Genomic DNA, 25,965 nt, shown 5'->3' with positions numbered 1-25,965 from the left:
CACGGCGGGGACCACCAGAAATGGGCTTCACACGTTGTACCCGTGAAGGAGTCGACCCCGGACCAACAGTATGACAAGCGAGAGCTTTAACCACTAGGCAACCCCACCATTACTCAGGGGGCCACGGGTGGCCCAGTCGTCTGAGGCTCCGTGATTCGCTGTGCAGAGTTGCGTCCCTTGGGTACGCCAGAAACCTATGATTGTGGGTTCGAATCCCGGTTCGCCCCGATTATGTTTCTAGGTTTGTCAGCACCATACCCGTGCTCGTGGGTTTCACCGAAGTGGTAAACGTCTGAGACCTGCATCACTTCGGGCTTTTCTCCCACATTAAGCTGACACGACGTGATATAACTGGAATACTGTTAAAAGCGGCGTTAACCCAACTCACTTACACACTCACTCACTACCTCAGTGTTTGCTAATGCAACTGTATGGTGACAATCGTCTTAATTGTGCTCATTGATAAACAAGGCCTTATCGGATTCTCTAACACCTGGTGTCACATTATATAACTTTACGACATTTATTCTTGAGAATACATGTGTTATTCATTTCTCTTCCATTTTCTCTGGTTTGTTTGTTTTCTTTGTTTGTTGTTTAACGCCGCAATCACCAATATTCAAGCTATATGACGGTGGACCATTTCCTCCAGACAAAAGCATGTGTAACTATTATGACGATTAATTCATTATTCAGAAATATCCAAACTTTAAGCTGCATTAATAAAAATCACAAACAATCCTATCAATGAAGATTTCTTTATTTACACGTTGGGGACGTCATTGGCCTCTTGATCATATTGTGAGAAAGAGAAAACAATATGTATGGTGGACTTAATGTGTACATATAAATTATGATGTGTTAGAATGGGATACAACAGATTTACCAGTAATCTGATTTGTATGTGACAGACTCAGACCAGATGATGTCTGTTACATCTGATACTACTACCGTTTGATTTTATTTGTATATGTGATGGTTACTCCAGCTCATCGATATCATTGTGCTCAAAATACTTATTTTAGAATATTATTTTCAAAGTTTTTTACTGAATCCTAGCTAACACATGTAAACTGCAAGTACACAAACAGAAGGCTGTTGTTAGGTTGTTTTGTTGTTTGACGCTGCACTCAGCAATATTCCAGCTATATGATTGTAGTCTGGAAATAATCGAGTCTGGACCAGACAATCCAGTGATTGATATCATGAGCATCGATCCATGCAATTGGGATCGATGACATTCATCGCCTGATCCCCTTAGTCGCCTCTTACGAGAAGCATAGTCGCCTTTTACGACAAGCATGGGTTGCTGAAAACCTATTCTACCCTGGATCTTCAGGGGTACAAACAGGAGGTACATGTGAACAAAATTGAAAAACGGATCAACTAAAGCATGATGTGTACACTTGGTACAGATGTCATGTCAAATGTGTTAGAAAAAGGCTGAAAAATATTTATGAAAAATAGTAAATTTTTAATCATAAGACATAACTAAATTATTATTTTATTCATTTAAACCCACACGATTGTAATCAAAGTGAGAATAACAATATTGACCATATGAGTAGGCAAGTCGTCTCGTGATGCGTTCATAAAAAACTGCTTAATGCATTGTAGAGCCTGTCGCAGTAATGTGCACAAAACAAAATAAAAAAATTAACACTAGTCTGTGCAATAAACAAACATATCATATAAGTATAAGAGTATACGTTCACCACTAGACCGGTGTGTATAGAAAGTGTCAACAATAATTTTAACAGATTTAGAGTCCTGCTCCTGAAACGGTTAACGGACGGACACATACGCATTGATAAGGTAGGTCACACTGTATCTGGGTCGCCACCTCAACATTATGTGTCGGTATCACTAAACAAACAAAATACAATATTCATTCAGACACAAAAATGGGTATGTATGATATGTGTGTGAAGATTGACTTCTGAGGAGAAAGTGTCAAAGTTGGTGTCCAGTCACTGTTGTGAGAGAGTGAACGATTAACGTTGATTCGACGTTATTTCATTCATACAGCAAGTTGTATAGCATCCATAATGGCTTGAGAAGAATGAGTGTATCCGCTGCATATACTGGATAGAGTCATGTTTCCGACATTTGTCCTGTTCACAGATGGCTTCATTTACCTTCTGACGAATCGTGTTCACACATTGTTTATTCTCTTGCACAGGCTCCCCATGTATGCCTCCTATTGTCCTGAACAATTCTTGTCTCTGATCGTTTGCCTTCTCGGACTCTGTGCCAGTGTTGACATTGACAAGCACAGGTGGGTTGTGGCAGAAATGGAGGAAGTCTTTCAGGAAATTAGGAATGTTCTCTAGGTATTCCTTCAAAGTGAGGTTTTCATCTAATGTTGTAAGCACGAGCACTATTTTATGTGACATGGACTTCCCCGCAATAGATCTGACATATTTGAAGAGCAGTTCTTCAGCATATGTCATTGTAGATGCCTTGGCGACAAGCAAGAAGGCATCAATGGAACTTTCCTTTGTCACCACCACATCGACTGTTGTCTGAATGTTCTGTTTGTTGTACAACGAAAACCCAGGTGTGTCCAATATTTGAATTGCTCTGTTACCAATTCTTACGCGTTTCTCTTGACATACTGCTGTGGGTTTCTGTAATCCAGCATCGAACAGTTTCTCACCTGCAATTGCATTGGCAAGAAGACTTTTCCCTGTCTTTGGGTAGCCTATGAGCCCAATACTCAGAGTTTCTGTGGGGGGTTTAACTGAAACAAATATGCAGCAATTTACATTTTTTTCTGTGTGTTGTATCTAGCTTCATTCAGCAGAAGTAAATGTACTGCTATCAATTTCCATCAGGAACAATCAGCGAACTATAGTTTACATTTTTCAAAAAGGTAAACTGATTCTGTGCCAAATATAGCTGTATCCATAATATTATTCATGGCAATTCACAACCTTGAAGTAAAAGAAGCCATCTGCAAGGGATTGAAGAAATTAGGATAAAAATATTCTTACGTTCACAGGCATGACGATAATCTAAGTGTTACTAACCTTCGTCACGTTCGTAGATCCTCCATATTGGAGTCCTAAGTGCCTTCAACGTGTCCTGAATGTCCTTGAACTGGTGACGTGTGGCAGCTACAATGATGTACTTGAACTGTGACCAGTCCAGACCAGACTGACGGAAGGAGTCAATTGTCTCGATGGTCCCTTCAGCTGGGACATGACTGAAAGATGGCATGTTCTTTACTCTCATATCTTAACACTTCCATCACGCAAAGATTACATGTTAGTACACGTGTTATTATTATGCACAGTTGAAGAAGTTGCAAAGACATCAGCACTAGCCTAAGTCTCTACACCTATTAATTGTGAAGAATACCTCCTAATGTTAGACTGCTTTAGCAGCCTCTGTGCAGATAATTCTCAATCAACGTAGTTATATTCAAACCTTTCAGTTTAATATATCATGCCTGATACAGTATTACAATAGCTCTGATGGAGTATATTAAGTATGTTGTCTGCAAACCTACTTTTGTTTGGTCTTTTCCTCCACGCTGTCATAGATGAGCAGTGTTTTACCACTGCGTTCTAGTCGTAGGGCAGCTTCAAACATGAACACTGTTTTCCCAAGAAGTGTTTCAGATACATCTGATGGTTGGCGTAGATCAACATTGTTAAGTAACTTTGAAAACTGTTCTTTCATCAAAACCCAAAACGATCCCTTTCCCCCCTCTTTAGGTGCCATAGGAATACTTGTTCTTGCAGCTGTAGCTGTTAAAGCTTTCTTCAGCCCTTCAAATTTGGAATCAGTCATGTGTTTTTGATCAGGAAAGCAGGATTCAATTACCGTAGACCTTCTTTTATGGACAGTGGAGTGAAATTTGGTCTTTTTCCCATATATTTTCTCTTCAGTGGCCAAAAAGATGAAAGTGAACCTTTCTGCTGTGTATTTTCCAAATGTCACCCTCATGCGATGGGCCAATTCGGCATTATATTTGTCAATAGCATCATCAACTGCTTCTGATGAGAAAGATATAACAAAAGGTAGGCACTTTCGTGTGATGATCAATACATCACACTGCAAAACATCAGGTGGTTTGTGACAAGGCAAGTTTAAGGTTGTTGCCAGCGACCGACCAAATAAAGCAATGCCCCTTCTATTGTATTCTAATAAATCTGCCACACGTTTCACCACATGTGGATGTTTCTTCTTGAGGTCGCTGACAAAGTTCACTGGAAGCATTGCTTGCTCTGTGTAAGTAAAGGTTTATATAGTTACGTGTATGTAGTTACATATGAACAGCGGGCAGGCAATCCAACAGTCATAAAGGGAACAAAACTAGCATTCGTAATCAAGACCAGCGCATCATAGCTTGACCAATGGTTGCACCGCACACAGCGAGTTACAGAGGCTTAGATCAGGGTGCCTTCAATGAAAAACATACCAGTTATCTTTAAATAAATGAGCTCATGTATATGTAATATACACATTATGTAATAGAAATCACTGTCTGAACTCTTAATGTCACAGTTTATCAACCAACTTGACATCATAGAAATTAGACAAAAGGTTCGAACAAAATCGGCTTCATTTGTAATTGCTTTCTTGTGTTTGTAATTGAATAGATCCGTTTGTTCAGTTTGTTGTTCGCTAAACGCTGTACTTTGCAACATTCCTTCAATATGAGGATGAGATCTCATTCGCGATTCTCTCAGCTAAAGGTCAACAGTCGTAATGTGCAATGACATTGTTGAATTGTAGAAATGTACAAGATTACGTCCTTGTTTTAGCCGCTTAATGTCGAGCGCCAGGCAGGGTAACAACAAGTACCATCTTTTAACGTCTTTTGTTATGAGACGCGGTGTGGATCGAACCCCGGACTTTCCGCTCTCCGGGCAGACGCTCTACCACAAGACCACGGAGGCGGTCCTCGGAATTATGGAATATCTGTGCTTGAATCTTGTAAGAATATTATTCATTCGAAAGACACAGAGTCTGAAAATACTTGTAAAGTGTTTGTTATTCTGTACCTTGTGAAAAATATGTCTGAGCATCATCGAAACTGTCACCAAGGCAGAAGGTAGTTGGAGGAAATGGGTCACTGCATGGTAATTTCAGCTGGTGTTTTTCACTGTCTGTATCTGATCCTGAAATTAACATGAATATATTTAGGAAAAAGGTTCTGAGGTCCTTTAGGTTTTTCTGTAGGGATTCTGGGAAAGTGTTGGAACCTGTGGTCAGACTCTGTGACTTCCTAAATCTGTGTATGCATACCCGTAGGTGTTAGACGTTGCTAAAATCAAACAAGTATTTGCAGACTATCATGACATAGCGAGAATATTAATTCACTCACTTCAACAAGTGTCGCCTGTCTATTCCCATATAAAATCAAATATCTTAGCCTTGAAACCAGTGTGAAACTAACAAACAAACAACAAGTGGTGTACAATCAACAAATGTATTACAAAATTAACTAGGCTTACAAATCAATACAAATTACTGCACAGCTATTACAATGGCAGTACACAATAGAGTGGTAGTACAATATTCAGTGACAATACATAATATGATGGCAGAGTGCAGTATCAAATACAAAATACAGTGGTGATAGTAAAAGTCAGTGCGAACCATAGAAACATAGAGAAGTATGTACGTTAAGAAGAGATGTTTCCAATGTGTACCCCTTAATGACAAAACTAACAATCAGTGAAGTTTAACACAGTTTCTTTATTCTTATGCTGCACGTGATGACAAATGAAGACAAAATGAGTCATGGATCTACGACGTCCAATGTGTTCAAGCGCGTCGGGTCATACACCATAACAGTATGTTCGTTTTGCGAATATGAGTAATACTTTATATATTAACCATCATGTATGGTATTAGTCTTCTTTTTGTCGGTGAGCATATATTCACCCAGCGGTGACTGTGATCAAGCTTCCGAGATTGGCTAGACTGGGAGTCAGGGATCATGAGCGATACTTGAAAGATGGTTTCGAGGCGATGAAATACATGAGAGATACGTTAACACTCTTGTCCCACTATATACACAGCCAAGCAAGATAGCAGCACAAGAACATTACTGAACTTTCATATGTTTCTATAACATACTATCCTCGTCAGCAGTGTTCATCGGAAGTTTACACACCACACAAGCATCCAAACATAGAAACTTTTAGACGGCTGATCACTTTCCAAACAATGCAATGAGCGTCTACCGAATCTCAACAAAAATCAATGTAACACAGTTACAATCATTGTTCAACCATATAACACAAGGAAGACGAAATGTTAACGATTATAAATGTTTCTTATTGGAATTGAATCTGGAATCGCGACTGATTACGTCTCATATTTTATTAGTTTACAATCAGATTTCACAGTTGAGATTATCTTTACAGCACCGATAATTAACTATCAAAGATGATTGGTTGGTTTGAAGATAAGCAACTGTAAATATAGATAAAGGTCTTTATTTAAAAAATCCGCAAATATTCCATAAACACCTTCAACAAGCGCCAACCTTTTGTTCTTAACATTGATTGTATTTGCCTTGATACATGTTGATATATTTGTTATAGTGCAAAACATTTCAATACTTTTACTTAAATAGTGCAAACCATTTCAATACTTTTATTTAACATTTCATTTATCTAAATACCTAACTGGTTCAATATGTTTCCAAGTTCACCGAAATTCTATGCCCTTTGTCTGTTTAATATATTCAGCAAACATTCGGCGTTCCCCTCTTATCATACGCCCCTCCGGGCAGGACCCTTAATCTCCAGCGCTATCTATAAATTTCAATTAACACCTCCTAACGTCGCCGGATCTTACGTCTATACATACACGTGGGACAATGACCTTGCCACACGTTACGTAATACCTCGCTCAACAAAACCCGACTGACATGGTCAGTCAGGGAGACAGCCTAGAGAAGAGCCAGAAGGTAAGTGACAGAGCGAGTCTCCACCCGGGAACATTGGCCACTAGGTCCCGGTGTGCGTTCTGTCACGTTCTTATCAACATGTACCTTTGCGACTCATTTCAACCATCAACAATAAATATGGCTGCTGTCGTCTAAACTTCACTCCTGAGTTTTGTCTTCCGTCATCACCCTGAGCTACCATCCGAGGGCCGAAACTTAGGCCCTTGGACATATTGTTTGATTTTGTCACACCATTCATCTAACTCAAGTCGCCTCACAATTTCTACAGCATCATCATATCTATATGACACAGGTCCACATTTATCAAAAAATAGAAGTCCTCGATATGCAGGCACATGTACAACTAGAATCACCTTTTCCTTGTGAGATTTTGTTTCGATGCCGATTGATTTTGAATAATTTTGCATTTTATCAACAACAAATTGTTCAGTCACTGCAACCATTTCCTTCTCAATCTTCTCCTTCAGAAAGGCTTCCACATTTCCTGTTGTTTCGTTTGAAAAAGGAATGCCTGTAAAATCAATATATTTAGTGTTATATCGCTGTAGTATGTTTACTTGTTCAGCTACCCCACAGTAATAGGTCCCACCCTCTTCCAGTTTGGCAAATGCACTGATGTTTTCACCTAATTCCAATTTGCCCCAGATTATGGCCGCTGCGCCTTCGTGACTGACATCAGGTCCGACAGGAGGAAACCTCTTCAGCTGTACATGCCTACTTTCATGCAGATCGACAAGATCATTATCCCTCTGTTGTTGAAGTTGTTGCTTGTTCCTTTCTTGCTGACGTCTTGGTGACAGAGTCCTCATGAATGTTCTAAGACTTGGCAGATCAAGCTCCAGAAGACAATCGTCCAGAGGTAGTTTGGTCTTCATGTCCGCAGTGGTTAATGTACTGTTTGATGCAACGTCAAACTTTATCACATAACCACTGCCTTTCAAATGCGTCCTTTTGAAGTTATTTACAAATAGTTCGCCTGGCGGTAAGAGTAGATTCAGTTTTGTATCTACCATCTCATCAAACCCTCCAATGTATTTTCCTGGATCCTTCGTGTTCTTACCGAGGAGATGTACAATTATACTTCCACCACCAGAAACATTTTGTAGAGCACACACATTTCGTATGAAGCTATTCATAATTGCTTTCCGTTTATCAAGGAGGTCAGGATTTGCTTTTTTCTGTTTCTGTGATTTACTGTTGACAGCTGCTATGTCCATGTGCATACTCAACACGTGTCCCGTCGCATTTTTCTTGACGTTTGAGACACACGTGGTACACACGGGACAAGAAATATCTATCAGCATCATATTTGACCCCCCGAGCAGCTTTCCCTCTACTGTATATCGATGATCCTTGTCAACTGCAGTACTATCTAATTCCTTGAGAATGTCTTCAGTAGTTCCAACGACATCTTGTACTGCTGGGATAGCGTTTGTTTCTTCAAATGTGAGGATTACAGATGTTGATCCATGACTATATAAGCGTTCTATATGTTCCTGAAGATGATCCTTGTATTTGGCATTTTCCTGGAGATGCAGACATGACACATCAGGAGAGCCCGGACTAGTGTCCAAGAAGTCTTTACAGTGATGGCATGGTTCTGCAAACAAACCATGATGAATCTTTATTCAAAACTAGATAGATAGATAGAAAAATAGGTTCTGTTATTAGCTATCTAATAACACAGTTCCTACACCTCAATGACCTTGACAGTCAATTTCCAGTCATGAATGCTCAAAAATACGGTGTATACACAAGTTTCTTTGGACGTCTACATTCCACCTAGTGACCTTAACCTTCACATACGGAAACTTTAAAAACATTCAAAGTCACGACACAGCGCAGAAAGTGCTTCCACACGCGTTTATTGTAGGCCAGCTACATGGACACATTCAGTAGACATGAGGGCTTCCCCCACGATTGGTCAGACATTTGTTTAAAGGCGGAGGGAGTCTTGTCCACAGTGATAAAGCAGGTTCCGTTCGGACCGACCTAGCTTGGCCCCATAAACGTCACAGAAGGTGTAAGTTCACAAATGGAAATGAGGTCATAATCGTATGTGACTTTGTATAGGTATTCTGGGAATTTCCAAGAAGTGACGTCAAAACATTTCTGTTCATGAGCTTATGTGACTCTCAAATTGGTGAGAATCATCGGGACATTACGACTGTCATGGTTTCGTGAAAGTCTCGCTACAGAATTGACGTCACCATCTGTTGGTCAGATTTGTGTGACAGGAAAAAAATGGTGGACCCAATAACTGTCCTTCGTGAGCATGGTCCGAATCAATCTCACAATGACAATTTGAGGGAAGCGTGTCCACAATAATATAGCAGATATAGCAGGTTTCGTTTGGACAGGACCGAGCTTGGCCCCATAAGACGTCACAGAAAGTGTAAGTTCACAAACTGAAATGAGGTCATAACCGTAAATGACGTTATGTAGGAATTCTAGGTAATATCCATAACCAGAAGTGACGCCTTAACCGGAAATGACGTTGTATAGGTATTCTGGGAATTTCCAAGAAGTGACGTCAAATAATTTCTGCTCATGAGCGTTTGTGACTCTCGGATTAGTGGGAATTATCGGGACATAACACTACAAACACGGAAACGTCGTATATATGGTCATTGGACGGGAAAACAACGTTATTTGGACGCTTTCAAACCATCGGTTATTTTCGTCCAAATAACGTCGTTATTTGACATCGGAATTTACTGGGAGAGACCGATATCATCAAGCTCCTCCCTTTCTTGATTGACATTGTCAATCACGCAACAGCGTCTACCGGTAATATTTCTTCTTAGATTTCATTGGTCAGTTCTCGCGTGTGAGATTACAGGCCCGAGTTTGACGCTGTAGTCGAAGCGCTTAGCGGAAGTACTGAAATTAATCGTTCTACGCATGCAGCTTGTTTAAAGCCTTGTCCAAATTTTCCGTATTTCGCGTATTGTTTTCTACATTTAATGTCACCACTATTTGACAATGATTCATAAACACATTCTCGTGATAAGTTCGGAATCGTACAATGTCGCTTACATGTATGGCACGTACTTGATCGGCACCCATTTCCCATTAACTTATACAATGATAACGGTGATCATTTTAGTCAAAATAATTAGAAAAGCGCAAGGCTAAGGAACGGCTTAGTTTTTGAAAAAGATCAATACTTTCGCAAGTTATATAATCGTATAATACGCAAACGAATATCAACCGGTTTTTAAAACTTATTTTTGTAGAAGGTGATCTTGGTGTTTATTACCAGATATTATATGCATATATATTTTTCCAATATTGCTTATTTTAATGTTTATTAATAGATTTAAGGTTCTTCCTCCTAATTGACGAGATTCCACTTTCTCATTTGTACATGACACTTAAGCAGTGTCCTGTTACTGTTAACAGATTAGTTTCAATTTCCAAACTGGTGATGTCTATTCAGACTAAAACTGTATAATTTTGATAGAAATAAGTAACTTCATTTAAATCGATGAGGAGTCCCAGTGATATAGGAGATTCCGAGATGAGCCTATTCTATGGATATTCTAGGCTGCCACCCAAATCGATCCAAACGGGACCCGAAAGCTTATTGTATACTATATAGTCACATGGAAGTGGACCAGACTTATACATTAAGAGCAGCAATTCAAACTACTGAAACACTCAAACACAAGGCTGTAATCAAGCACTAGTGCAAACGCGATGCATCGTAAAACTGTATCGTGATGTATTCAGAAATACAATTGCAAATTTACTGAACCAAATTAAAAACTTCACAATCCTAAAATTTTAACATTTTGACCAGTTATCATTGTGGGCCCTTATTGTGTATTTAAGCAGCAATGGCCACGTATTGTCTTCAGATAACACCCGTTTTTTGTGCAGGTGAATCGATCATGTGCACAGCACTATAGTGGCAAAAGTGTTTTTTCACGTGCAACTGGTCGTGGACGTGGCCATAATGTGGCCGCACGTGTTTTCAGCCATACTTGTTGGCAGTCATTAACAAAAAAAGAAAAACACAAGACAACAAAAGTCTTTACGGCCATTTGTCATGCCACGCCTTTCAAATGTGCAACGTGAACATGCCATCGGCATGTTGCAGACGGGAACGTCCGTAGCTGATCGCCCTCGGCCAGGTCGACCACGTGTGACGTCACATGCAGAGGATCGTCAGATTGTCTTACGTCACCTCCGTAACCGATTTGTGACGTCTACATCAACCAGAAATAAACTGTGTAGGGGTAGACTGAGTGCGCAAACTGTTCGAAACCGTCTGAGAACTGCACACCTTCATGCACGATGGCCATACTGCGGGCCGATTCTGACTCAATTACACGTCAACGTCAATTGCGGGCACAGCGACACTTACGATGGACTCAGACAGTGATGAATCCCGATTTAATCTTCGATTTGCTGATGGTAGGGCGAGGGCGTGGAGGCGCCGTCATGAACGTTACGCCCAGTGTTGTGTACAAGAAGTTGACAGATTTCGAGGCGGAAGTGTCATGGTGTGAGGTGTTTTCTGTGGCAATGCACGTTCCAGGCTTCTTGTCATCCGTGGCAACCTCAGCGCTGCTGCTTACCGCGACCAGGTACTGGCACCAGAACGTCTGCCTTTCATGGCAGCACATGGACCCGGTTTGATCTTCCAACAAGACAATGCCAGACCCCACACAGCAATTTTGACAAGGAACTTCCTTCAGAATGCGGGAGTCAACGTCATGGACTGGCCGTCAAGGTCTCCCGACCTCAATCCAATCGAACACGTCTGGGATGCTCTTGGCAGAAGTCTGCGCACTCTCCAGAACCAACCACAGAATTTGCAAGATCTTGGCACCATTTTGCAGCAACAATGGCGTCGTCTTCCTAATCATGTGTTCACAAGCATCACAAGGTCCATACGGAGGCGTTGTGTGGCAATTGTCAACGCACATGGTGGCCATACACGCTACTGAACTTGTGTGCCTTCAGATTCTCGTGCTTGGGACTAATGATTAAACTGTTGATGTTATTATAAAATACCGTAGGTGCTTGGAACAAATTATGGTTACCACCGTTAATTAAAATCCTATTTGGACATTAATGATTAAAAATTACCTTCTCTGATACATTTGTCCGTTGTATATCATATATGGGATTACTTTTTAAAATGTGAAGTTTTTAATTGACTTAATACGAGATAGTAAGGCTAACCCTTACTCACCGGAAGAACGTAGACAATACCGCTGATACAGATATAACGTACTTAAATGTTAACACTAAAGACAAACACTTATTATTTTTGCAGTGACGATATAATACATATACACGTTTATTGGTAACTTTCAACAGTTTTGCTCTTCATTTTGATAACGTTGTTTTCATATATACATGCAACACTACCCGACTAGTCTGTCATACATAAATATGGGGCAGTTTTCAATCTTGTACTGACCTACTCTGGTGTTACTTGGCAAAGCTTATTGGCTTGGGTGTTATACCCCGTTTTTCTGGTAATCCTATTGTTACTTTATTCGTATCCTAATAACATCCTGTTCTCTGGATCACGGCTCCATAACAATTGAGAGGGACATTCAGTTGAAGTAAATGAATGAGTTTGTTTTGACACCACAGTCAAAGACCACCGATGTGCGGTTCGATTACACACTTCTACCAGGTCGAACATCGTGGATCCTCCCTCATCTAATCAGCTATGCCGATCCTCCTGGTGACGAAAAGGCCCCAATTTACCTTGGAATGGTGTACATATACTCAAGCGGGGCATTTTCTACCTAAAGAGAATCATGGTTCATATGCTAACCCATCTACAAATACCGTCCTGCTCAAGATGGCCTTACTTGTTGTTAAATCCATCATCTATCCCAACACTCACACCTCCATGCACCCCCATGCACCCCCTCTGGTCAACTCCGCCGCGCTACCGCAGCATGTTCGTCTAACTCTGCAGAGGGCGTTCTCAGTGGTTTCAAACGCGCTGAAATGTTTTCAAGATGGTGGACAAGTAAAACCGTGTGATATTTGGCTATTTAAGGTGGCTGTCTTTTTTTTGATTCTCCAATAAAGCCATTTAATAGTTACAGTGTTGTGAAGGAGCTTACAGCTTTATAACGCTTATTCATGTAATTCTGTAGTTATTATGTCACTGTTTTATTTCTTTAAAATTATATTAATTATTCATTTAACCATGTTTCCATTAATGATTGAAAACTATTTTCATGGAGTTAATATTTTGGTTTAAAATATATATCCAGGTACGTCTTGTGCTCTACCATAACCTTGACAAAGACAAAATGAAAGCGTACACTACTAAATCATCATTACAAATATACTCACAACCAAAAGAAACGCGAATACCATACATGTTTGATAATATACTCAACAACAAAAGTTCCTGTGACACCAATATTTCAGTGTGTTTTTCAAACGAGTAAAGTTTGGTTTTCAATATTGTAGTACATGTATGGAATCAAGACACAAAAACGCAACTGCTACAGAAAAGCATGCATTCCATACAAAAGTTGACTTTTATGCAAGCCCATTGCATTTCACTACTCGAGAATTGGTTTAAAAGCATGTGCGTAAACGGGATTCCATATGCATTGTTTACCATCGTGCTGACAACAACCACTCAGAAAAACAACAAAGTTACGCAATTATTCAACATTACGAAATGCCACGCCTGTCCGAAAATGAACGTCTGCGAGCCATAGGTATGCTTGAAGCAGGAACGATTCAACGTGATGTTGCAAGACAATTCAAAGTCCACAGAAACACCAATTGGTGTTTATGGCAACGTTGGCAACAGACGAATGCATCCTCGGAGTGGCAGGCCACGCGTAACCAGTAATCGACAAGACAAATGGATTCGAACAACACACCTACAAAATCGATTCCAGCCAGCAACAGCGACTGCAAGAAGAATCCCTTGCCTTCGACGAATATATTCACAAACCGTACGTCGCCGCCTCAGATGTGCAGGGATTGTCGCCAGAAGACCCGCCAGACGTCCCATTTTGACAGGAAACCACCGTCAAGCACGTCTACAGTGGTGCAGACAGCGTCTCCGCTTGACGGCCATGCACTGGGGACAAGTTCTATTCACCGACGAGTCTCGTTTTCACCTCAGCCATAACGATGGACGGATTCGAGTGTACCGACGTCGAGGTGAACGTTACGTCAATCATTGTGTCATGGAAGAAGATCGGTTCGGGGGCGGCAGCGTTATGGTATGGGGCGGGATTACAGCAAGACAGAGGACCCGTTTGATAATGGTAGAGGGAAATCTTAATGGGCAGCGCTACCGCGACGAGATCATAGGCCCTGTTGTTCTAGCGTTTTTTGGGTCGTCATGGCCCAGGCATTACCTTTCAACATGACAACGCACGGCCTCGTATTGCTCGACTTGTTCAGGATTCTCTTCATCAAAACAACGTGAATGTCATCCCCTGACCGGCTCGCTACCCTGATCTCTCACTAATCGAGCACATGGGGGATAAGATGGATCGGCGCCTTCGGCGACGTCAACCACGTGTTATCACGCAATGTCTGAAGTCAGAATGGTAAATTAAACCATTTGAACACTTTAGGAGTCTTTATCTGTTGCAAACCGAAATTGTTTCAGATTTAGGAAAAGGACATAACTTTGCATTAAATCTTATTCAATGTCACAGGAACGTTTGTTGTTCAGTATATATGAAGATTTTCCCATATTCAAGAGATAGGTTCGATGCACAAACGAACATACTGGTATGTTGTGTGGACCGATGCCCATGAACGCATCACATGTGACTTCATGGACACAGCGAGATGTACCATTTGTCTCGTGCAGAATTAGTGTGTAAATTTGGAAAATAACGTACAGCATATTGTGATAAGAATAAAGACACTCCGTGGTGACACTTGACTGACTGCTGGCTTTGTCATAACTTGGAAACACCCATTCTCAACATACATGCTGCTCTATATGGTTCTATGGTTCGCGTTTCTTTTAGCGGTGAGTATATTTGTCTGATTACCGAAAACGTAATCTAAACGTCGCTCTGGTATATTGACGTTTCTTTCCGGACGTCTACCACCGTGGGACCATGCGTTAGAATTAGTTTCCTGTAACCTATGCTTGTAAAAGGTGACAAAACGGGGTCGGGGGGTCAGCCTCAGTGACTTGGCGGATTATGTGTCATCCCGTCCGATGGCGTGGTTTGCTGCACGTGCTTTCAGTCATGGGTTTGTGTCATTTAGATTCGATTAATTACAGAAAGCGGTGATATAGCTGACTGCAGCGTAAAACAGCATAAATAGTGGAGAGGAGGCTTTTACCCGTTAAAGGGATGGTGTAAATCCTGCCGCTGAATCATGCAGGTAGCAGAAGTTGTGATAGTCCTCATGGCCCCTAGTCTGTTGACCTAACTTAATTGCTTGTCCCGGGTTATATTGAATTGTCAATTATAGTCATCACACTTTAATGCTCTAACACTAATTTTAAATATAATAGTATAGTTATTGTACTGTCCATCGTCGACAAGTTTTTATACAGTCTAAATCTATTTAATATTAAGGTATAACTGCATCATTGCCGACGTGACGTTAATTTTTAACTCATCATACATAATAGGAATAAGTTACCGGGCGAAACAGTTCTGATGTATAAAAAAACCGTATGAATATCAACCCTCCAGATAAACCTGACCGGTTTGTTCAAATGACGTAATGTAACCATTGGTGCATTCATATGGTATTTTCCTCAACAAAGGACGTCATTGGCTTCACTTGACCAATCAGCATTGAGAATCGCTAAAATGCACATGTGTAAACATCGAAAAGTTTATAGCACACGATTATTCTGCCTCATGAGTAATATATAATATTTGTTGAACTGGGGCCAATACACGAATATCACAATACACTGAGTCTGAACGTCTATCATAGAAATGAAATTGAAAGTAAAAGGTATTCATGTCGATCCGTCAACAAGGAAAACTTACAATCTATTCGACCGTAAATATAATTTTGGGTAAAATTAATTGACTGATAACACGTCACTACATTTTCCTGGTTTAAGTTGAATGATTATTCATGTCCTTTGTTGCCAATAAGGTTCCCTTCCTGCCAGAATGATAATGTGGTCTGTTATCACAGAACAGAGTATCGTTTTAATCACAGGTTGGCCAAACATTTCAACATCGAAAATCATGACAATATCAGATGCCTTAATTACTCTATGCATGCTCTCCTAGGGTTCATTTAAACATCTTCCATGTGACGACATAGAAACATATTCTCATGCAAAAAGGGGGTTCTCGTGATTTGGCTCTGTTTAATAACATCACGGTTATTGAGCATAATGGGGCGGTCGGGTAGCCTAGTGGTTAAAGCGTTCGCTCGTCACGCCGAAGACCCGGGTTCGATTCCCGATATGGGTACAATGTGTGAAGCCCATTTCTGGTGTCCCCCGCCGTGATGTTGCTGGAATATTGCTAGAAGCGGCGTAAAACCATACTCACTCACTCACTAATCACTATTGAGCATAATGCGCGATGTAATGCAGGTCGTAGACGTTTACCACATTGGTGCGATGTATAACAAAGATAAGGTGCTGATAAATAAACGATCCTTGTCAAGCTGAATTCGAGGATCGTGGCAGGACTGGGATCTCTGGTTCCAGATGAAATGATTGTATTAAGCGGTTACTGAGTGTGACGATGAGCTACCTGTGAACAGCAACCTATCCCTAATGTCACTGCTTGACTTACCGACACATAGCAAGTCTTTTATGCGAATTTAAAAGACATTAGGTAGAAGGCTATGGTAACCTAAAAGCGACAAAATCCTTTCTGTAATCATAAGAAATGTTTGCTTAAAGCAGAGTCCATTATAGGATTCTGACTATTTATAAGGCGTGATTGTGTTTATGAATCACTATGAAATAATGATGATTCATGTACTTGGAGTGTATCACGCCCTACCGGTTGCACCCGTCACAAACACATGCAAAGAACTTCCTTGTTCTCACGACCTATCTGCAACAGTTGGTTTGTTGTGAAACGGGTGGATCTATTCTTGTCTGCCCCACGTTTTTATGCGAACACGAGCGGTCCGGTAGCCTAGTGGTTAAAGGGTTCGCTCGTCACGCCGAAGACCCGACATGGGTACAATGTGTGAAGCCCATTTCTGGTGTCCCCCGCCGTGATATTGCTGGAATATTGCTAAAAGCGGCGTCAAACCATACTCACTCACAATGAGAAAACGTTTTTACTAACCGCTTGGCTGACACAACCTTCATTTTATTGTTTGAGTTTATAGTTATATATTATTTTTGTAGTTGGGGCCTCAATCCGACTCCGTTATATCTTACGCTCCATTTTATTGTTCGCTTGTGTTCCCCACAATGATTATGATAATGAAGAACTTGAAAATCCGTTCACAAAAGTATGCCAACTGAATGTGGTTAGAGTAGATTTTGCTCACGTTTTGAGTTACAGGATGACACAGTCGTCTGAGGAGGGTTGCGTCCCTTCAGTACGCCAGCAACCTATGATTGTGGGTTCGAATCCCGGTTCACCTTGATTATGTTTGTAGGTTTGTCAGCACCACACCCTTGCTTGTGGGTTTCACCAAAGTGGTAAACGTCTGATACCTGCATCAATTCAGGCTTTCCTCCCACATTAAGGTGACACGCTGCGATACAACTGGAATACCCACTCCCTCACTCACCCATACAATGTCCCTTGGTAATTCGGAGTTAGTGTAGGTCCCTCAGCACCTAAAACATGTGCTTGCCGTACGCGGCTACTAATTCGATCGGGTGGTCAAGCTCGGTGACTTTGTTGATTGCGTGTTGTTGTGACAAAGCAGTGTAGGACGTTGTTCATAAGACCAGTCAGTTGTTTGTCAAGCCCAAACTTATTAAATTACGGGCCAACATCATTAACTGGAATATTACTGAGTCTGGCTTTAAACAAACAAAACAAACAACTTGGACAAGAATTTAGAATCTGATCCTGTTCGAAAGCATTAGTCAAATTTTAGATGTTAACTAAACAGTTGACAAAAAAACGTTTTTATCATACCGAATAACATGGTATAAAGTATCTAATCAAGGCAACATTCTAACGTATGCACCTGTACTTATCAGGAGGAAAATTGTTTTGAATTTTTTGAAAAAAGACTTCCTGGAAAATGTGTAGTTGATAGTATCAGTCATTGTTGCCTGTTTTCATATCACAATGAAATGCATCGACAAACATCTATTTATAAAGCTTAACAATGGACACCTAACATGACTACATTTGAAAGCTTTTACATTTGATAAGCTCCACGTTGGTCATGGTGATCATAATACATCATGCATAATTCACCTTGTTTTCCTTGTACACTGTTACTAAGAATGTAGCCTGTGACACTGGTCACTACGCATGTAGTAGTAATGTGATCGCAGCATCGGTGTGTGACTTGTAAAATTCTTAACTACTACGTTTGAAACTTTATTACATCCATGAAAGGTATATGTACACATATTGGAGTGGAACATTTAAATTTTATTATCTACTTAAATTTAATTTGTTTGTACTATCATATTTACATTTTATTTCATTCATAATACGAAATGAATAATTCATTTATCACAGTATTCGTTTATATCACTATCTGATGTTAAGGTTTATTGCAGAAATTACTTCAAAATGTAGAAAGATACACAATTTGCCATTATTTGAAATGCAATATTTCTCATCTTTTAAACTATATAAAGTATAATATAATGATTAGAATGCCTGTAACGTGAGTGTTTAAGAAAGAAATATTAGTGGATTAGTCCTATTTTTCGGATATCTGCTTCAGTAGTATTATTGAATATCTCCAGATAGATGTTTACATTGTAGTTCTCATTATTGGTGGATAATTCATATTTATAGTCTACCATGAAGAAAGAATACAGAGTATTCAATAACTCGTAATTGTTCAAAAATAGAATTCAAATCACAATAACATATCTGATATAAACAGACTTGTTTGAGGTGGTAATGCTTTAATCTCTACACTGTGCCTTTGTTCGTGAGCCCTTGTTCTATTCAGCAAACAACCCAACCCTGAAACCCCACATCATATCCGATTACACTGACCCAGGCTGGCCCTATGTGGATTCTCCCCACACGTCAGTTCTCCATGCGATACTGATGCCCTTGCATGTCTCCCAGACCATAGAGAATAAATCTCAAAGGCAACCAGCTCAATTCAAGAAAGATTCGGCAAGCCTAGATTGCCTCAGTTTTATCCATGAAAATAAGCATTAATGTAAAAATATTGTTCTTGGCTCCTTTAGATTATATTTTGTAGATACATATTTTAACTACAAAAATTTTACTGACACCGGTACTGTCCCTATTGAAGCTATTCATAGCTCGAATAAGAATGGCGAATTGTCGTCCATTGTTCGATGTCAATACATCGATGACAAGTGAGTTTATCATATATTGATCGTTGATGCCACGCTACACTATGATACAAATTATAATCAAGTTGACTGGTATGTACATTACTACAGTGAACATGTACATGAACAGGCCCTTCATATTATCGAATGCTAACATGTTATTGTGTCTTGAATTTAAGTGGATCAGAAGTAACATGTAACAAGTAACAGTAACATTAATATTCCATCAACTCTTTACTGGTTGGTCTATCCATGTCTACAAAATAAAAATGATAAAATTTAAAAAAAAGCACAGAACCATTCTTAATTTCAGGCTAGAGCTGTGGAAATCTAGACTTCCCAATGATTGCAGACTTGAGTTGGTCTCATTTGTTACTTCATTCTCATGGGTCTACATCACAGCTCATACCACACAATAACAAGACCAGTTTGCCGCCCGCCGGAGCTCCTGGATTTTGGTTATATCATCTAACATGGCCAAATCTGCGCTTAAGTAAACAAGAACCTAATCAGTGAGGGGTCCTAACAAGGTCACAGGTCAGGCGTACACTCGTCACTTGTCTGATACTGTCAAGAGTAAGATCTTCCGGACGACCACAGCACTAGGGGGATGTGGATTGTTGATGAGGTACTACGTGTTTGGAACTTGGAGTTGTACACTAAGCATTCATAGAGAAAAGCGGACGGACTGGTGATTTCAATTCACGACGTACATGTATCTGGTTGAATTTCTACGACAGATATAACTTGGTTACCGCTTCCTAACTGTAACATTAACTGAACTTTACGCCTTTTAAACACATTTGTGATGGGGCGACAATGCGACAACAAGACATATTTTGACCTTGAAAAAGATAAAGTGTAAAAATGCGCTTTTGCAGCTTCAGATTACATAGCTCTTCAAGAAGCATTATCAATAATGGGATGGGTGATGAGTTCAACTGCATGCCGAGTCTATACGCTATAATTAACAATAATGCTCTTAGTGAATACATTTTGTCAAATGTATGACATGTATTAGCTGTAGGAACATAGTGTTTCTACTCGTCCATGTTTTTGACGGAAGATATGATTGACATGCTCGGTAATAGTGAGGACGGGCGTCATTGTGTGTTTCCGTGCTTTGTTCAGGTGAACAGTTGACTTGTCCTTACATGTGTAAGTGACGGGTACCACCTATATGGCAAAACACGCTCACCATTTCGTGAACACCCGTTGGATGGCCTGAACCACTTCTGATTTTTATCCCACATCAGTATGATGCGCCGTGATATAACTGAAACACTGTTCAAAGTAGTGTTTAATGCGATCACCGTAGTGTGTTACTGCAACTGTCCAAATTTTGTGTAGTGATGTTATGTAATATGTAAAAGAAAACATATTCAATTATCCAATTGAATTGATTAGAATATACTTGCATCAGTGTATTTTATTAACGCCCCAAACCGTATTTGTTAAACAAATATAACAACAGATCATATACACGCATGGTGCCTTGACTCACTGTTAGCTTTAATAGGCCATCCCGGAATAAAAAAGTTCCCCCAAAAGCGAGGAACATCTGTTTTAGTTTGTTTACAAGAAACGTATTCCAAAAAAATATCGTCATTCGATGAGAAAGGTCTGTAAAGAACTACCTCAGTAGGTCAGTCACAATGACAGAACGTCGTAATACATTTAAATCAAATACAAGACGTCAAAATTGCCGACACGATAAACGTGACGGGAGATATTTCCAAAGTTGTTAATAAACCTGTGGCTGTTTCAAGCCTTTGTCATCACTGATCAGTTGGCCGATCATTGAAAGGTGATTGTGAAGATGCGTCAAATAGATACAAAGGTAAATTCATAGATTGCTTTAGATTGTCACAACGATAGTTTGGATGTTGGGTTTTTTTTCGGGTTTTTTTTCTTCTCTATGATGGGTTGTAGCTAGGGTATCCTTGAATGGGCATGCAATCAAACTCTCTAACTTTTTCAAAGTTCAAAATTAAACAACGCTTCTGTAAGAATTCGTGCTTGGGAATTCCCAGGGTTTCCCCGAGGAATGTGGAAGTGGTCAGTGTTTACGTCATTTCAAGAAAACAGTCACGTGAAAAAAGTCATGTGACCGACCTCTCGTCCTTTGGAAAAGCAGTATATTGTGTAAACTTCACATTAAAAATTAGTTACTGTTATAACCAAATACAATACAATACGCGGGACGCTCACCATTAATCACAGACGTAAGACTCGCAAATAATAGTTGGATAATTATGAAGCACAATAAAAATGGCGAGCAACATCAGCAAAAACCTTATTGATACAATGTGTATGAATTAATAAACGAATATATAAAAGGAACATGGGGGAATTTTGTTCTGAGTTTATTGACGTGTTTATTTTATGCTAACTACATCACATTCAGAAGAGTGAGTAGTGAGTGAGTGAGTGAGTGAGTGAGTATGGTTTTACGCCGCTTTTAGCAATATTCCAGCAATATCACGACGGGGGACACCAGTCCATTGAATTGAAACATATACTGGCGTTATACGTTTCTGAATACCACCTTCATATAAGAAGTACGGGTAAAATGGGATTTAACCCTCGTGGCGCCTGGCTTTACATACCGCTCAGTACCACACCGTGATGACGTCGCTGTTTCAAAAACGTCTACATTGTATCAAAAGTGTTACAACGTTCTTAGTTCTTCACACAGTGTAACCAAATTGTATAACATTCGTACTACCATTCGCAAGTGCAAGGAGATTCAAACAAAATCGTTGAACCGTTTCATCGGCAGCAAATCTATTCAACAAACCTATTTTAAATCACTCGTAACTATGGCGCCATATGTCATACAATCATTGCTTCGTTGTGCAATCGCACAGACCGCTTTTTTATACTTCGGGTGTTATGATGTGTTGTTAATGGCTTACATCTAACTTATAGAAAGCTTGAAACGAGATGTAATTTGACAAGTGTAATACTTGAATCAAGAAGCGTAGAGTAGACTATATTTAGTACAAGGAAACCATAATTTGCACAGGTGAAGAAGGAAATATTATTGTTTTTACGGTACTATTATAAGAAATATCTAGATTAGGGGAAAGAGAAAATTGTGAAAATATGAAGTACTTCGATTAAAGTAGTGTTCAATGTAAATATCGTTCATGTACTAAAACATGTATTTATGGATAACAACTTCTTTAATTACCATTAAATTTATCCATAAATTGTGTCTACTTTGTCATCCGTCAACTTCTGAGTAATGTCTATCAAATAATACATCATGAGTGTAGGTCAATGAAAGTAATGGAATTATTTGTCATAAAAGGAAAAATATATTCTTGGTATTGAACTTCGAAAATATAGCTAGCAAAATCATTAATATAAATGTTTTTAAGTTATCATGTCTTTTCTCATTTCTTTTGAACAAGCTGACATACAGCTTTGGTGGAACATGTACAACTTAAATTTGTGAAAAAAAGAACCACAAGAATGCATTTAGTCTGCTCTTAGACAAGATCTTTTTAACAAATTATATTTCTTACTAAGGATACAAAACAAAGTAATTATTAAAAATTACTTAAGTAAATCACAGGTCACTTGTCACTGATCAAAACTTTTGATAATTTAGATAATGCAGGGGGGAAAAACATAATGCAAACTAATTCAAAACATCAAAACGAAATAACATTTACACTGGAAACATTTTGTCCTTCAGAAATCGATCTTTTATATAATGTGTGTAGATTATTCGAGATTAAAAAAATTGAGGCTAAAATTTTAAAAAGGCTGTGTAATATGCGAACAAGCCCAGCAAATCACTTCGTCATTCAATGTTTACGTGTTGATCATGAACGTCCAGCCAATAAATATACACTATACTACCTTAATATTGACGACCATAGCTAATTTCCATATCTTAAAATTGAATTTTTCTGCAAATCAGCATCACAAACAGAACGGCAAGCTTCACTGTCGTTTCGTCTCCAGCTCCGAGCTAAATCGCTATGACACACAGTTGAAAACAATATGCAATACTTGACTAAAAAACCTTCGTTGCGGACTGAACGTTAGTAGTCTTACGCAAAAACCTGAACAGTGGGGAAAAGTACATCTTTATGACAAGTATGGTAATTTCTTTTTCAAATTTGCTGTCTGATATCATAATAGTTACGTGTATGTGACATGGGTGCATAATCAAAATTTACCGTCATTCGCTTGGAGTTCAAACATGGAAGAAAAGGTCGAGATGTGCGGTAACCACTTTACTAATCTCACTATATTTCGCAATCTGTATAGTAGCACCCTATAAAACATGAGTTACACGATGTTAACGGTTAGCTGATTGGGGTGTTTATGATTATAATTTTTATTTTGAGAACTCAATGTTTTACATCTTAATTTACAGTGACCATATATGAACCCGTGGCACCATGAGGGTGTGCAAAATGAGGGACTATGTATGGTCCCCTGGCCTCAAGAGGGTTAACGTCGCGTCCAAGATTTTTCACGAATATAGAGACGTGTCTGTGTGTGTGCGTGCGTGCGTGCGTGCGTGCGTACGTGCGTGCGTGCTTGTGTGGCTGCAACTAATGCCGATTTAATAGCGTTAGCCCACACCATGCAGCGTTTCACATGAACACCCAATTCAGACACAGTATACTGACTCCGCGCCCTTCAGTCCTTGTTTTAACATGTAAATGCCAAGCGCCAGGCAGGGTAACAACAAATACCATCTTTGAACGTGTTTGGTGTGATGCAGCTGGGGATCGAACCCCCGACCGTCCGCTCTCCGGGAGGACACTCTACCACTAGACCACGAAGGCGGTCTCTTAATACAGGAGCAGTTTTGTTTTTGTTTTTGTTTTGTTTAAGGCCAGCACTGTTCTAGCTATATGAAGGCGGTCTGTATATCGGGGCACAAGAGCAGTTAGAAAAATACCGTCCATGATCTGTGACGGGACTATACGTATTTTACAACGACACCAGTTAACGCCGCACTGTACCCGATCGTTAGCTCTAATTGTTTTATCTGGTGGACTGACAATGTACTCACTGACGATCGGGCACAATACTATCATTCATTGCTCAGTTAAGTGTATAAAGATCATTCCTTATCGCACATTATTTGTAACAAGCGTATTCCACCAACCTTTAGTATATCCTCTTGGATCAGTTTTTTTGGGCTGTATAAACAAAAACAACACAAAAAGTCATCCTGGAAACGTCTTTTTTCAAGTATAATTTTATGTCAATATTAATATTACCGATACAACCACAAACGACACATTGAACATTTGTAGCGTGACTACCATTTCGTACACAATTTGCTGCATTTTAAACAATAACATTTAACTTCCCGGTTAAGGGAAGTTATCACATATTTCGGATAAATCAATTATGTGTTTAACTTACACGTTTGGATTTTGGCTGTGTCTGTACCCCTCCAGCACGTTTTTCCCCTGACATAAGTGTGCATACAAATGGCTAAGGTATTCTTCCAATTTTAGACTTCACTGTCATTTGAGCGAGTGCGGTAAACTGACGTTGAAGCGGACACGCAAGGCCTGCGATTTGTAATCTCGTTACGTATATTTATAACAACGAGGCTCAACTACAGCCAATCGGCTCGTGGTTGTTAACTCGCATGGGACTGCAAACTTCACGCTATCTACAGGGTAAGCAATATTCATCACATGCGATTATTTCACCATGAAGTCGTCAGTTATACACAACCTTTGTGTACAAATATGTTACTAAAGTTATATTTGGGGTTACGCTTTCTTGGTAAAGTGACAGCCTCCGTGTACTTGTGGTAGAGCGTCCGCCCGGAAAGCGGAAGGTCCGTGGTTCGATCCCCGGCTGCGTCATACTAATAGACGTTATAAGATGGTACTTGTTGTCACTATGTCGTGCGCTCGGCATTAATGGGCTGGAACAAGGACTGGTCGGCTCGGGGTCAGTATACTGTGTCTAAGTGGGGTATCCATGTTAAACTGCGACATGGTATCTCAGTGGGCCTGGACTGGGCATTAGTCCGGACTGGTACAACTAGCTACATACACACATGCATGCTTATCGCTATATAAAGGCAATAATTTTGAACGCGTCGTTAAACCCCGTTCCACATCACCTCACCTTCTTTAAATTATGCAATGTGAAATCATAAATCTCTCTAAAAAAATAACATACAATATCCCTGTACCAATGTTTCATCAGATATTGGTGGTGTCGTTCACATTTATTTACATGCTGTCAATTTCATATAATCGGGGTTTCCAAACGTTGCATGGAAGTTGAGGATGTGTAAAAGTAAGGACGCGTAGGTACACGTCTCCAGGGATGTGAAATAGTCACTTAGCCTGGGAACATATAAATCTGGTTTTCAAAAACAAAATGGGGAATATCTAATAAGCAGTGCATAATTACTTTCCACTTATATACACTATTATCTGACTGTGATTAATTGCCCCATCGAACAACAAGATGTTCTTGATCTGGAGAAGTGTAAACAACATTTAACAACAAAATTTCGATTTTAACATTCTGATTCATTAAATCATATTTCGTACACGTATGCCCTTGTTACATGTATTTGGTATGTATTTGGTAA

At 39.7% G+C, this 25,965-nt stretch overlaps 1 protein-coding gene across 1 annotated transcript; it reads right to left on the bottom strand.

Moving 5' to 3' along the window:
- Nucleotides 1-1,994: 1,994 nt before the first annotated feature.
- Nucleotides 1,995-24,899, bottom strand: LOC124121779. Its single transcript, XM_046484844.2, has 6 exons — nt 24,768-24,899; nt 24,505-24,538; nt 5,016-5,132; nt 3,515-4,235; nt 3,033-3,208; nt 1,995-2,743 (listed from the first exon to the last, which is right to left on the bottom strand). Exons 1-6 carry the CDS (start codon nt 24,819-24,821, stop codon nt 1,995-1,997), a joined length of 1,851 nt encoding a protein of 616 aa, XP_046340800.2. The 5' UTR covers nt 24,822-24,899.
- Nucleotides 24,900-25,965: the final 1,066 nt, after the last annotated feature.

Source organism: Haliotis rufescens, unplaced genomic scaffold (assembly GCF_023055435.1).
Source record: "Haliotis rufescens isolate VD_foot unplaced genomic scaffold, xgHalRufe1.0.p SCAF_13, whole genome shotgun sequence".
In the NCBI taxonomy this organism is placed as follows: domain Eukaryota; kingdom Metazoa; phylum Mollusca; class Gastropoda; order Lepetellida; family Haliotidae; genus Haliotis; species Haliotis rufescens.
The sequence above is the reverse complement of the archived record's forward strand: the minus strand, read 5'-3'. Positions and strand labels throughout refer to the sequence as shown.